This window comes from Sturnus vulgaris, chromosome 24 (genome assembly GCF_052056855.1).
Source record: "Sturnus vulgaris isolate bStuVul1 chromosome 24, bStuVul1.hap1, whole genome shotgun sequence".
In the NCBI taxonomy this organism is placed as follows: domain Eukaryota; kingdom Metazoa; phylum Chordata; class Aves; order Passeriformes; family Sturnidae; genus Sturnus; species Sturnus vulgaris.
The window spans coordinates 7,068,589-7,083,023 of NC_142266.1; the positions used below are offsets into that span (position 1 = coordinate 7,068,589).

Below are 14,435 nucleotides of genomic sequence, written 5' to 3' on the forward strand. Positions count from 1 at the left end.
GGCCAGGTGTCCTTCCAGGAGGAAAAGCTGCAGCTGCAGCAGCCCCAGGAGTGATTTTTGGATGGTTCTGCAGGCCTGGAGCACTCAGCAGCTCCATCTCCTCCTGTCCCATCACCGAGCTGGGCACTGCCCAGACCAGGGCCTGCATTTACAGACAGCTGCTGTAAAGGAATAACCACCCCACACACAGCTATCCCAGCACTGCAGCACCACCAGAGCCTCAGGCACACCCTGACTTATCCATCACCCACTCTGCTCAAAGAGGAAAATAATGACAGACTACAGGCTGTGAGAAAATATATCTTTTTTTTTTTTTTAATTTGACAATTAACAAAAGAGGGCTGGGAATCTCGGCTGTAAACATTGATAGCTCCTTTCTGATCACAACGAGTACTTTCCACCACCATCCCTTTGTGTGCTCTGATCCACTCCAACAATGCCCAGCCGACTCTGTCAGGGCTTTTGTTGCTCTGCTCAGGGTCACAAATCCAGAGGCAGCTTATTCACCACACAGCACCAGCAAGACCAGCCACCCACACAAAGACAGCTGAGGGACTCAGATACTTCAGAGCTGCTCCCACACGTGAGACAGACTTGGAAAAGGCAGGAGACTGTGCTGGGTTTGTGCCAGAAAGAGAGAAACATCTCCAAACCCAGCAGGGTTGGAGAGAAACGAGCCCTGCAAAAGGCAGAGCCTGCCCAAGCAGGGACAGGGACTCTGACAGTGCCAGCCCAGCAAGAACATCCCAGCTCTGGCCCAGGACTGTAAAGATTTGGAGGTGCAGAGCCAGCAAGTTTGTCCCAAAGAGGGACTGGCACAACGTCAGCTCCATTGTTGCAGTGGAACCAGAACTGCCTGGAGCTTGACAGGGGGAAGTGAAGAAGTGAAATTTCATCTCGGGCTGGAGGGCAGCCAGGGCTGGAGCAGCAGCAGCAGCACACGGCTTTCCCTGGGACAGAAACCTCCCCAGCCTCTGCTCCTCCTGCACGAGAAATCACTGCAGGTGGCTCACGGAGAAAAGGCTCAGCTGCTGCAGCTCCCGGGAAACCGGGGAAAGGCAGCACGGAACCGGGGCCGGGAAAAGGAAAGGCAGCACGGAACCGGGGCCGGGAAAAGGAAAGGCAGCACGGAACCGGGGCCGGGAAAAGGAAAGGCAGCCCCACCTCGGTCCCTCAGCTCTGGCCCTGCCCAGGACTCGGAGCTGCTCTGGGCTGGGGGAACACCTGGGCAGGTCCAACCGGGATCTCAGCTCGCCCCTTTTGAAGTTCCCAGCCTGGTTTTTGGTGGGAACAGGGTCAGGGTCATCCCCTCGTCACACTGCCCACATGGACAAGCAAATAAAAATAACCCAACGAATTTGAATACACTGTATTTATTTGTAACAGATTCTAAAGAATCTAGTGAGTCTATGTCAAGCCCATTGCATGACAAGTGATACAGGTGTAGGAAAAAAAAAAAGACATTTAAAACAAACAAAACAACGAAAAAAAAGAAATCAAGTGCCATTCAAGCTACTGGAATCTTCCAATTGCCCCCCCACAGGAGGCAGCACAGTATCACTGCAAGGTCTAGAAAAATTCAGGTTCAACCCATTCACAAGAGTCCCACCACACACACTCCATAAATCCAAAGTGCAATCTCAATGGTAGGTCGCCCTGTCGAGCTGGAGGGGATCTTTCTGGGCATCTCAAAGGGAAGGAGGGAGGAATCTCACTTTAGTGTGTCTGTGGGTAGGAGCAGCCTGTAAAAAACCTGCTACACGGCATCTACGTTCAGTTCAAAATGCAAGGGAAAAAAAAAAATTCTCACCTTCTTGGAAGCCACGGAAGTGGCACAATGGGGCTCCCAACAGCAGCCCTTGCAGTTTTCCCTTGCACTGGAAATTCCAAGCTCCCAGCACAGGGAGTCTGGGGGACTTGGCCATGAAGGCAAAGCTGTGCTGCAGGGAGGCAGCCAAAACCTGCAGTGGCCACAGGGCCAGTGCCACTCGCCCAGCTCTGATGGGAGGGAGCAGGGCTGGGCCAGTTCATCTCAGAGCCTCCCCCCACCCCTTACTCCCACATTGCCCCTACCCCAAAAAAGGTACCAATCTGGCTATGCACATTCCAAGGTTCTAGTCTTTATTTCAATCTGCCCAGCTATTACAGTTTTGTCACAAAAACAAAAACAAAAAAAAAAAAAAAAAAACCCAAAAAACCTCCAGGTTAGTAAAGGTACTCGAGTATCAGCCTGGCAGGAAGCACCAGGAAGCCGAGGTGATCCAGAGCAGCATCCCAGGGAATGAATGCCTGCAGCCTGCCCCCTCTGCCTCCCTGCACACTGAAATCCAGCTGAGATGGCTGCAGGCACAGCAGCCCAGGCACCTCCACAAAAACTCTGTGCTCTGGACACCCAACAACTCCAAAGCCACATTGGACTGAGAGAGCCAAACCCTCAAAACATGACAGGGTCTGTTTAGAAGACATTTTTTACCTAAGGCCAACTAACTTCACCCCCCCCTTCCTCCCCCAGGCTGCATTTCTAGCTAGAGGGATGAATTTCAAATTCTATCACACAGGGAATCACAGCTGGGAACTCTGCTTTGGAGACAGGAGCTGCCCAAGGGATGATTTCCAGCATGGAAGAAGTCCTAGAGGACACAATGACAGCTGGAAATGACTGACCAGTGACCTGGATGGTTTGTGCTTCAAAGGACAAGCATCACCTTCCCCGAGAGCCCAGCTGGCCTCTGGCTTTGTGCATTAAAATCACACTGCATGTCAAAACAAAAAAAAACCAAAAAAAGAAAAAAATTGGAAGAGCAGCATTTCAAATTCCCCTAGAAAATACAGGATTAGGTATGGCAGCCTGGGGCAGGCCCCTGGACAAATCACCTGCCTCATCATTTAGGAACTCAACTCTATTTTGGCACTGCAGACTTGGGAGCTTGAAGAAATCCATGTGTAGGTCCCTGCTGCCTTTTTTCCAGCAAGCTCTGCACAGCATTTCCTACCATGCACTCCCCCCCTCCCCAGTGCTCCCAGTTTCAGCCATTCCAACCCCCCCGGGTTTGCAGCCCCGTTTTGGCAGCTCTTGGCTCCAGCTGGTCCTTCACAGGCAGCCCAAGCCCCTCAGCAACACAGAACCTGCTCTGGCCTCAGCCAGGATAAGAAATGATCTTGCGACCCTCCCCACCCACGACAGAAACATTTTCCTCTTCAGACATTCCCCACTCAAGCTCTGGGCCGTCAGCCCCAAAATAATAATAAAGGTTTACAGTACAGTTGTGTTTCTATTGTTACAGGCACTTAAACAGGATTCTTTGGTCCTTCAAAGGAATTAGCCACTCTGGCTTCTCTCGGCAGAAACCACAAGTTTGCACACCCATAACACCTCCTGCACTTAAAAAAAAAAAAAACAAACCACAATTCAGATCCATTTCAGGGCAGTGCAGCTCTACCTTAGCGTAATTCTACAGTCTCCCCTCACACACCCCACCCACCCCACTGCCTCCACAATTCCAGAAGGAGTCATTTCCATAACACTGCACTTCCCATCACAGTGTACAGCAGACAAGCCTCGCTCCAACAATCCCAGGAACGAGACACTCAAGCAAGAGTCCAGGAAGTTTCCTTTTGTTGCAGTTCTAGGAAGGTCGGGAGGTTTTATTTAGATCCCCCTGCCCACCCTGCCAACCCCACCCCCAAGGCAAGGAAATACCTTGGAGGGCAGACCCTGGAGCCTGTCCTGGCTCAGTTACAGGGGAGCCACGTGGGGTAGGGCTGGTTGCAAGGCAGGAAGGGCTGCACGTGGGTCACGTAGTAGTTGAAGTTTATTTCGCTGACGTAAGGGGCTGGCTGGTAGTAGCAGGTAACGTTTGTGACGGTGGGGATGATGTTCTGCTCAGCCAGGACCCTCACAGCCAGCATGGCAATGAGGTTCAGGGTCTGCCTCCTCTCGTGTCCCATGAGGCAGACCGTGCTCTCGTTGACCACCCTGTGCAGGGTCATCAGATAGTCATACCTGTTGCTCTCCATGCCCACGAAGTGGCTCTGCAGGTAACCCTCCAGCTTCCGCAGCTGCTCGCCGATGTCCGAGAAGTCGATGAAGAACCTGGAGCACATGTACCTCTGCAGGGCCTTCATGTCCACCTCCGACTTAGGCTTGAAGCCCCTGACCAGGAGGTTGCAGTACTTGAGGAGGCCCCCGCCGCGGATCTCCTCGGGGTTGCGGGTGGCGATGACGCGGTGCCGCAGGTGCTCCATGGCCTCCTGGAAGTCCCCGTACATGCTCTCGCCCGTCACCGTGGGGTGGAAGCTCTCGGCCATGGGGTTCTCCGAGCACTCCCCGAAGAGCAGCAGCGAGTCCAGGATGATCTGGAAGGAGTCCACGCTGAACTCGAACTGGCGCCGCAGAGAATCCACGAACTTGAGCTCCACGTTCTTGCCGCTGTTGTTGGACAGCGAGATGAGGCTCCAGCGGTCGGTCTCGTTGCACACCTTCACCAGCTTCTGCACATAGGCCTCCTTCAGGGTCATGGGCGTGATCTTGTCCTTGTTGACACCCTCGGGGAGGAAGTCCAGCAGGCAATCCATGACCACGTCTTTAACCAGCTGGAAAACGTCCTCGCTCTTCAGATCCACCCCGAAAATGAGGTCCAGGTCCTTGTAGCCCAGGCCACTGTCCTGGTGCAGGACGTGGCTGGCTGCTGAGCCGTTCAGCCTCACGTTGTGCACTGTGATTCCTTTCTTCTGCAGGCGGCTGCGGACAACCTGGGACAGAGACAGAGGCGGTGAGAGGCAGCAGGGAATTCCTGGAGCACGGGGACAGGAGGATTCACTCCCAGCGCTTATTTGGGTCACTCCAGTGCAAGACACTCAAATAAAAAGCTAATCCATTGGAAATGGGTCACTTTGGAAAGCATCCCCAGTCCTGCCAGCAGCTGCGGGTGCCTCTCCTTCACTGATTCCCTGGCATTAGAGATCTGACTGCACATGATCAGCTGCTCTGCTTCCAATGCACTGTCTGCTGTCCCTGCCTTCCCCACACCAACCCGGAGAGGCTTCCTGGCCCCGTTTTCTGGGGTGCTCTCTGCCCTCTCCATCCCCTCCCAGCCCCAGTGACCAAGCCAAGAGCAGCCGACCCCACAGTGACCCCAAATCAGAGGTGGCAGCACAGTCTGCAGCAGTCCCCGTGGATTTAATCAGGGTGGCTCACTCCTTTGAGCCATCCCTTCGGCCTGTCAAGATTCATTAAAGGCAAATCAAGATGCCAGAGCAGCTCAAAGGCCCCAGCCAGGCGTATGCAAGTTCATGTCCCAACTAGTAAGTGTATCCTAACAATTTCCAGTGTGTCAGAGCTTCGTGCTGAGCTTGGCATGCTATCAAGCACAAGAGGCAGCTTTCATCTTACGGGTGTTACTCCGGTGATTTTAATGCTGCCTGCCCAGTCCTGGCACACCCAGCAGCCCCTCCAAAGCTTTGTGCATTTACAGGGAAGCTGAATCACCTGCCTGATTACTTAACAAGCAGGAGGCTAAAATAACCCCCAAGACCATAAAATAAACTATCTGGACACCAGCTTATAATTTGAGTTTAACTCGGCTCAGAGATCCCAGGAAGATTAGGTTTGCACCTTCCAGCAGGAGCTCTTCCCAAGTCTCATCCTGCTTTCGTGTTCCCCTCCAGCCATTCCCATTTTCCTGGGAGTCCCAACCAGTCAGTCTAGAGCCAAAGCTTGGGACACAAATGGACAAATGGGATCACCAAGAGCCAGTCTGACTGGGCCCTTCAGCCCTGAGAGCCTGCCCTAGTTTGAGGGCCCCACAAACTCCCAAAACGTGAATTTCAGTTCAAAGCTGTATCACAAGGGCCAAACCCTCTCAGCCTGAGCAGTTCTGGGGCAGATCAGAAGTGTTGCAGTTCTGGTCTCAGCAGCACTAAAACTGTCCCTCCATGGGTTTTGTTTGGAAGGAAGAACACACAGAAGGTCAGGGGCTGCAGCAGGAAACCCTCATCACATCCCAGACCCTCACCAAGGGCCACCACAAGTTCTGCTGCCTTGGCAGAAACACCCCAGCACAAACCCCGTGGTGTTCCCACACCTGGGAGGCTGTCAGGGCTCACCCTGCTGTTGCTTGCCCTGTGTCCCCCGACAGGAGCCAGGCCTGCTGTGGCTGGAAAGGCAGTCGGGCTCGTGGCCAGGGCAGTGGTGACAGTCACAAGGCAGGCAACACTTAACCAGGGCACTGTCCACACTGGGAGCCCCAGGTCCCCAGCACACACACAGAAAAAAGCTGTTTTCCAAGGCAGATAGTTTGGAAAAAAAAAAAAAGAATCTGCTCCGAGATTAACACAGGGTTATTCCTCAAATTGAACAAACACCACACAGGCGACCCAGGGGAGCTCCTGGCCTGTGCCTGGTGCCAGCTGGAGTCACTCACCCAGGGCACAGCTCCAGCACTGCTCGTGGAGTTAAAGACTTTTGTGCTCTCAGGCTTAGAGAGACAAGATATAGGTCACAAAGTGCTAGGTGCAGAGCTGGGCCCAGGGCTTGGAGAAGATCTTGTTCCAGATTAATTTCCTAACCCCAACGAACACCTGCTTAACCCCTTTCTGAGCACGGCTCGGGACCTGCAGCATTCCAGAGCCACAAGCTCCAAGCTTACTCGAGTTCCCCACGCCTGTCTGTGTGAGATATATTCAGAAAACAGGGAAAAAACCCAATTTTCGAGTCAGCCTTGTCCCAAATCACCCCAGACATCTCCAACCTGCAGAGCAGCAGCGAGCAGAGCACTCTGCCATTCCCTGGGAGCTCCCACCCACCAACCTCCACCTGGAGCTCATCCCCCCTGGCTGCAGGCAGTGGGTTCAGGGCTGCATTTTTCCCCAGGGGATTGGATATTTCCAGGGTTAGGCAGCTGCTGACCTGCTTCCCAAAAGAGCAGCTCACCTTCCGTGTGGTTGGGATAATTGAGTGTGACAGCCAAGCAGGAGCAAATCCTGCAGCGTCCTGACCTGCTGCTTCCCCCCTCCCACAACAACAACAACAACAACAGGATAAATACCTTCCTTTTGGGTTACTGCTGCAGCTTAGTCAGCCCTAAACACAGGGTCTGCCAGCACAATTACAGCCCTCACTTATCCCGTGTCTGGAGCTGCTGCTGGCACCATCCTCTGGGACACCACACCGTGCCACCAGGGAGGAATATTCGGAATATGCTGGAATATTCAAAATATGCTGGAATATTTGATGCTGCTCAGTGCCGTGGTGCTGCCCCAGTGTCCTGCCTGCAGCTCTCATCTGCCATTCAGCTCCAAGCAGCCAAAACCCAGCGCTTCTGCCCCCGACAGGAGCTCGAGGAATCCCAAACCAGCCTTTCAAATGTCACCTTTCCATCTCCCGGGCTTAACTCTAACTCTTCCTCAAGCAGCCGAGGCTCCAAAATCCCGGTTATTGTGAAAGCCAGTTGGGTCTTAGCGCCGTGAATAGGCTTTTTAATTAGAAGCCAACATGCCCGATTTTACATTTGATGAGTCATTACTGAGGAATGAAGTCGCCTCCCAAATATGAATATGCATCAGCTCATTGGAGCTACATTGTTAGTTTAATATTAAACACAGTTATTACTTGATAGTTAAACTAAGAGGAGCTCGTGAACAAGCCGAAGTCTCGGGCAGGCTGTGGAGGATTCAGCCAGGGGTGCCCAGAAATCAAAGGACACGGACATTTGATCCGGCCTTTGAATTAATAACTCTGCCTCTTCCAACACGAGCCCAACATGTCCACCAGCACGAAGCCATTTCGTGGAAGCAGCTCCAAAAAAAGCCACTTCTGGCCTGGCCACACACGTTTCACTGCTTTTTAGGGCAACAAATTAACTCAAAAAGAGGAGGAAGAAGGTAAGAGGGGAAGAAGCCAAGCAGGATCTATGGCAGAAGCCGCAGCAGCTGCTCAGGAGGGTCCCTCCAGCCCCTGGCATTGCTGCTGTGGCTGCTGGCAGGGGCCAGCCCCACCACGGCCCCCGGAGTGGGCAGTGGGGCCAGCTGGGCACACAGCACCCCCGGCATGACGGGGGCCAGACCCCAAAACTTCCAACTCCCCCTGGAGCAACCAGGCCGGGCAGGGCAGGACTGGGCACAAGCCACTCCAGGGGAAGGAGCCCCTGCCCGTGGCAGGGGGCTGGAACGAGATGCTATTCCCAAATTCCAAACCTGCCAGAAGCCAAGCAGCGTTTGGGACGCTCAGTGGGATTTCTGGGGGTGTCCTGTGCAGAGCCAGGGTTGGATCCTTGGCCAGCTGAGGATATTCCCCGGTCTTTACGCCCCTTCCAGCCCGAAGCACTGAGCGGCTCCCGGGGCAGCCGCACCGGCCGCTCTGCAGGGGGAGGCCGAGGGTGCCCGGCCGGGCTGGCTCGGGGCCCGCCGGGCCCGGTTATCGCCGCCTCAGCACTTTTATTTTCTGCCTGACCCCCGGCGGAGCGAGCGGGGCAGAGTCCAGCGCGGAGCGGGGCCCGGGCCCGCAGCCCCCGCGGCCCCTCAGCCCTCTCAGCCCCCCGGCCCCGCTCACCTGCACGATGGTGCGCGGCCGCACCGACAGCGTGGGGAAGTTGCCGCGGCCGTGGATGGGCACGGCCTCGCCCAGGATCTGGTCCAGCCGCTGCACCTGCTCCCAGGTCAGGACGCTGAAGCGGCTCCCGCTCTGCTCCGCGCCGCCCGCCGCGGCCTCCGCCGCCGCCTCCAGCATCGCCGCCGCCGCCGCACGAGCCGCTCAGCCGGAAACTGCCCGGAAACCAGCCGGAAGTGCCGGGTGCGGAGAGGGAGCAGGGAAAAAACTTAAAAATGGGGGGAAAAGCAAAAAAAAACCCCAAAAAACAAACAAATAAAAAACAAAAAAACAAAAAACCCCAAGTGGCGCCGGCGAGGGGCGGCTGCGCGGGGCGCGGCGGGAGCGCGGTCGGTGCCCGCAGGGACTCGCACTGAACCGGGCCCGGCCGCCCCCCGCCCGCCACCGGCTCCGCCGAGCGCTGCGCCCGCCCGCTCCCCGCCGGGCCTTATATAGACCCGTGGCCAGCCCCATTGGCCCCGGCCCCCGCCAATCCCGGCCCGAGCCCGTGCCCAGGGGGCGGAGCGCGGCGGTACCGGAGCCAATCGGAGCGGAGATTGGGGAAGGGGGCGGGGAGGGGGCGGTTCGGGACCGGGGCAGCCCCGCCCCCGCCGCGCGCGGGAATCCCGGCCGTGATTGGCGGGGCCGGGCAGGCCGGGGTGGCCGCGGGGTCCCTGTGTCGCCCTGTGGTAGCCACGGATGTCCCTCGGTGTCCCACTGCGGCACGCTCCTGCCACACCCCTGCCCTCTGATGTCCTATTGGCTGCCTTTGCTGCCCCATCGGCGCCGCTTGACACGCCTTTGATATCCCACTGATATCCCGCTGGCACCCCATGGATGCCCACTGATGCCCAGTGGTCTGATGCCCACTGATGCCCCATTTATACCCCGGTGCCCCACAGTTGTCCTGGTATCTGTTCCCCCAGTGATGCCCATCGATGCTCTGCAGGCTGGCGCCCCATGGATTCTCACTGCAGTGATGCCCCACGGTCTGACATCCCATAGATGCCCCATGGCCTGTCACTCCACAGCTCAGTGTCCCCATCTGGGCACCCCCAGCTCCCCCAGTCCCCTGTCCCTGGTCAGCAGAGTCCCCAGGGCCGCCCGTGCCTGCTCTGGTATCCAGGAGACGCAGGGTCACACTCTGGGGTGATGGAGCTCAGACCCAGCCCCTGAATCCCAGAGCGTGGCCCAGCTCCCAGCTGAGCCACCACCTCCTCCTGGGGCCAGACGTGTCTCCAGCCTCTGGCCACCCATTTGCTTTCATCCCAACAGCTCCCATCCCTTTGCAGTGCTCATTTCTGTGCAGCGTTCCGCCCTGCAGACATTTCCATGCTGAGCTGGTGCCCTGAGGTCCAGGGGACGGAACAGCTCCAGCCCCACACCTGCAGTGGCCACTCCCATTTCCCGGGCTCCTGCTTGGAGCTGCGATCCATCCTTAGAAGCCACGAGCCTCGCTGGGAGATGAACCAGTGCTGATTTGTTTTCAGACCTTCACAGGGTTTTATTGCAAGAACTCCCTGACTCCTGAAAACTCCCGAACGTCCACCCTGGGACTTTCCACCCCAGGGAAGGCGGAATCTGCAGAGTTCTTCCAAGATGCAAAGTCTATCTCGGAAGCCAAGGCCTCTGCCACATCCCAAGGGTTTGCTGCTGGGAGCTGGAGCTGGCTGCAGAAAGAGGAGCTGGGGAAATTGGGGTGTCCAGGAGCATCCCCAGCTGGGGTTGGAGGGGAGAGAAGGGCAGTGGTGTCCTGAGCCCTGATTCCCTCTGAAATCCTCCCCATTCCCTGCTGCACTGACAGCCAGAGGGGCCCCAAGGGGGGCTGGAGTCCCCTCTGCCAGGGTCCCCGTGTGGGATGCTCCTCTTGCTGTGGTGTCCACCCGTGACTCCACCAGGCTTCTCCACCAGGATTAAAATGCTCCTGGGTGCTCCCCGTGAGGCTCCGAACTGGGGCACAGCACAAGGGGAGCCCTGCTGGAAAGTGATTTTCCAAGGAACTTGATTAAATAATCAGGCAGCTGCCTCTCATTGCAAAACCCTTTTGATGTTGCCGGCAGAAAAGCTGGATCAGGAAAGGTTTCCCAAGAGGCTGAGAGGGGCCAAATGGCTTTAGGGACCAGGATCCATCCAGCCAGAGATTCAGCAGGAGGAAGGGAAAGGCTGGTCGGGGGCTGACCTCCCCATGGATGTGGGGCCTGGGGCACCCCCAGCTCTGGCAGCCCCGGGCGGTGGGGCAGGATCCAGACACGGAGATCGCACGGACAAGGAGCTGCAGATCCCTCTGGGATGAGCTGGGATGGACCCTGGGCTGCCCGGGCCGGTGGGGACAGAGGCGCTGCTGGCTCCGGAGGAAACCTGGGCCCACTGGAAGGAGCTGAGGGGCTCCGGCCGGGCGGGCTGAGCCGCTCGTTCAGCTCCATCACCGAACCATCATCCCAGAGAGCCGCCGGCAGCGAGCCTGGCACTGGGAATGGCACCCGGGCCGCTTCCTTCCAGCTCAGCCAGGGCCAGCCCGGGATTTATTCGTTTGTTTTGCTGGCAATTAAGGAATAATCATCGTCTTGGGGTGAAACGCGGGCGGATCCTGCCTGCCGGGGGTGGCACGAAGGTGGCAGAGCCCCTTTGGAGATACGGGGGTGGGGCAGGGGCTGGGCAGGGGATGCCGTGACCCCGCTTGCCCCGCGGATCTGGGGTTGGCAGCATCCCCATGGACACAGCTCTGTCCCCGGGGAAAACAGCTCGGAACGCGCCCGGCGTGTGCGGGGAAGGAGCGGGGACACCGCAGGGCCGGGGGCTCGGGAAGGGGCGGGTGGGGGCAGAGATGGAAGCCCCCGAGCTGAGCGGAGCCCCTCCGGGCGCTGGGGACCTTTGGCAGCCCCGGTGGGCCGGTCAGCGGGGAAACTGGGGCAAAGGAGCCGGAAGAGCTGCGGGAACCGGGCAGTGGGTGAAAGTGTCCCCAGCCTGGAGGTGGAGAGACCTCGGGGACTCCGTGACCCGCGTGGGACCGGCTCCGTCCCACTCGGCATTAAGCAGGGCGTGTGCCAACTCCCTGAGCAAGCAGCAGGGACCAAGCCCTGCTCCCGGAGCCGCCGACGTCACGCAGCGTCGCCCCGGGGGACAGCAGTGCTGCTGTCGGGGTGCGGGCACTCGGCTCCCCGCTGCCACGGCAGCGCCCTGGCACCGCCGCCGTGCTCACGTCAGCCGTGTCCCGGGCTGGCCCTGTCGCCGTGCCCGCGGCAGATGGCACCGTGCGGGCACTGCCTGAGCCGCGCACGCAGCGGCCACGGCTGTGCGGGGCTGCCCCACAGAGACACGAACTGTCCCTATGGAGACACAAAGTGTCCCCATGGAGACACAAAGTGTCCTCAGGCAAACCCAAACTGTCCCCACGCAGACACGAACTGTCCACAGGGAGACACGAACTGTCCCCATGGAGACCCAAAGTGCCCCCAGGCAGACACGAACTGTCCCCAGGCAGATTCCAGCCACCATCGCCGGGCAAACACTCACTGTCCCATGCACAGCTGCTGCTGTCCCTCGTCACCGTCCCCACGCCCACGCTGCCATCCCCACGCATCTGCCCCTGCTGTGGGTTTAGGAGGTGGAGTCCTTCTCCACGGCCGTGTCCAAATCCTCCCTCGGCAAACACAGTTCCTGGACACCTCCCAGTCACTCGGGTTCACTGTCCAGCCCATCCCACAGGTGCCACCACTGCTCGCTGGTCACCCGTGCCCCTGGGCAGTGCCACCGCCTGCCGTGGTGGCCAAAGAGGCGTTTTGCCCGTGCTGGCCACAGCAAGGCTGGATTTGGCATAAGGGGCATTGTGAACACCCGCTGCATGGCATGAGGGGTGTCACTGTGCTGCCACTGTCTGCTCTCAGCCTGTCACCCCCTGTGTCACCCCCCCGGACCCCCAAACTCGGCCACATCCCATCCTGGAGGGGATGATGAGCGATGCCGCCGGAGCGGGGCCACCCGGGAGGCGCTGACATGAAAGGGAGCGCAGGGTGTCATTACTGCAGGTGACACAGAGCTGGGGAATGGCACCTGTCACCTCCCCCGGCTGCTGCAAAATGCTGCCCGGGGAGTGGGGGGGACACGGCACCGTCAGGCTCTGGGGACAGCGACACAGCAACAAGGTGTCCCCAGCATTGCTGTGGCGAATCTCCCCTGGGGTGTCACTGGCTGGGGACATCCCTGTCCCCTGGCAGCATGACCTGTGTGTCCCCCGGCTCGGTGGCTTCCCGGTGACACCACGTGCTGTTTTTCTTGGCATGACTTGTGCCTTTCGAGCCGTGGCAGGGATGACCCATCTCAGGGGCACTAATCTGGGCCTGGCAGGGAGCACAGCCGCTCCCTCGCTTTGGGTTTTTGGGCCCCGGGTGACACCTGAGCGGAGCTGCGGGTGGTGACAGCTCCAGGACACCCCGTCCCATCACTGTCCTCCTGGGAGAGCCGGGAGCTCTGCTCTGGAGGCTGCTGAGCCTCAGTCAGTGACTCGGGGAGTGACTTCATGGGCGTTTCGAGGGCTCTCGGTCCGTGCTGGGGCCATGGGGACAGTCACTCCCCTCCTGCCACCCACTGCACCCCCGGCTTTGTGCCGGAGCACAGAGGGAAACTGAGGCACGGGACATCCCATCCTCTGGCTGGGGCTGCAGATCTTTAACCCTCATGGATGGGAGCTGTGGAAGGGGCACGGACACCATGGCACACACGTGGAATGACAAGGTCATCCTGCCCAGAGCTCCTTTTCTCCCTGTCCGCGGTGCCACCACCAAGGTCCCAACAAGCTTTGGGAGGGAGAGGGGGATATGGGGCACGGGGAAAAGACATCACTGCCAGGACTGTGGGGGACACGTTGGGCCTCCTCCAGCCCGGCCCCAGCACTGCGTGTGCTTTGGCAGTGGCTCAGCGGTGACAGCCCAGCCCTGGAGGGATCATTAGTCCTCCCTAATTAAAATAAGTTACTCACCCTTTGAGGCAGAAACGAGAATATCCTGGAAATACCTCGGTTTGGGGAGTTCTCGGTCTAAAGGTATGACAGAAATCAGGCTGCAGGTGATGCTCCCTGGCACGTGGGCACGTGAGTTACCTGGGCACTGCCCGGGGCTGCCGCTGCTCCCTCTGTGTCCGGGATGGGCAGGGGCCGGGATGGGCAGTGGCCGGGATGGGCAGTGTCCCAGTGGCCGGGATGGGCAGTGGCCGGGATGGGCAGTGGCCGGGATGGGCAGTGTCCCAGTGTCCAGCACGGGCAGTGTCCTGCACCTCCGGAGCTGGGATGGCAAAGCCGCTGCTCTCCCCAGTGAGGATGGAGCCATGGCCTGGCTTTGCCTGTTCCTGCCAACCCCCCCCTGTTCTGGTGTCCCCCTGCCCAAGGGTGGCACCCACCGAACCGGCACCGCCTGCCCCACATCCCCGGCACCTCATCCTGCACAGGGACCCCTCGGGTCAGCCCTGCAGGGGGGTGACGCAGCCGAGTCCCGCCCCGGGCCAGGGGTCCGTGGGTTCAGGTATTTCGGTCAGGTGAGCGAGGCGAGCTCTGACGCGCTGCTGGATGCCGGGGGCTGAGTCACGGCTCAGGGCTCTCCTCTGCAGCCATCGAGCAATTCCCACCGCAATTCCCCAAAGGCAGGGGTTCCCCGGGCTTTGCCAAAAGCCAAAAGCTGGGAATGGCTTAAAATGTCCCCCTGGGATGGGGCTCCAGTTGTTCCTGAGCCATGGCAGGAGAGTGAGAGGCAAACTCTCCATCCCCACGATGAGGACGAGGTGCCATGGCCACCTTGTTCCTCTGGCACAGCCGGGACCGTGTGGCAGCAGCAGGAGTCCGAACAGCTGGAAAAACCCCCAC

General features: G+C 58.7%; 1 protein-coding gene across 1 annotated transcript; it reads right to left on the minus strand.

The window, feature by feature from the left end:
• Window positions 1-1,357: 1,357 nt before the first annotated feature.
• TENT5B (terminal nucleotidyltransferase 5B) lies at window positions 1,358-8,993 on the minus strand. The gene is made up of 2 exons (XM_014890590.2): window positions 8,549-8,993; window positions 1,358-4,752 (listed from the first exon to the last, which is right to left on the minus strand). Exons 1-2 carry the CDS (start codon window positions 8,723-8,725, stop codon window positions 3,733-3,735), a joined length of 1,197 nt encoding a protein of 398 aa, XP_014746076.2. The 5' UTR covers window positions 8,726-8,993; the 3' UTR covers window positions 1,358-3,732.
• Between the last annotated feature and the right edge of the window lie 5,442 nt (window positions 8,994-14,435).

Coding starts and splice junctions, on each gene's coding strand:
- TENT5B (XM_014890590.2), bottom strand. CDS start 8,725: ATGCTGGAGGCGGCGGCGGAGGCCGCGGCGGGCGGCGCGGAGCAGAGC. Junction 4,753..8,548: donor GGCCGCGCACCATCGTGCAG/GTGAGCGGGGCC, acceptor TCTCTGTCCCAG/GTTGTCCGCAGCCGCCTGCA.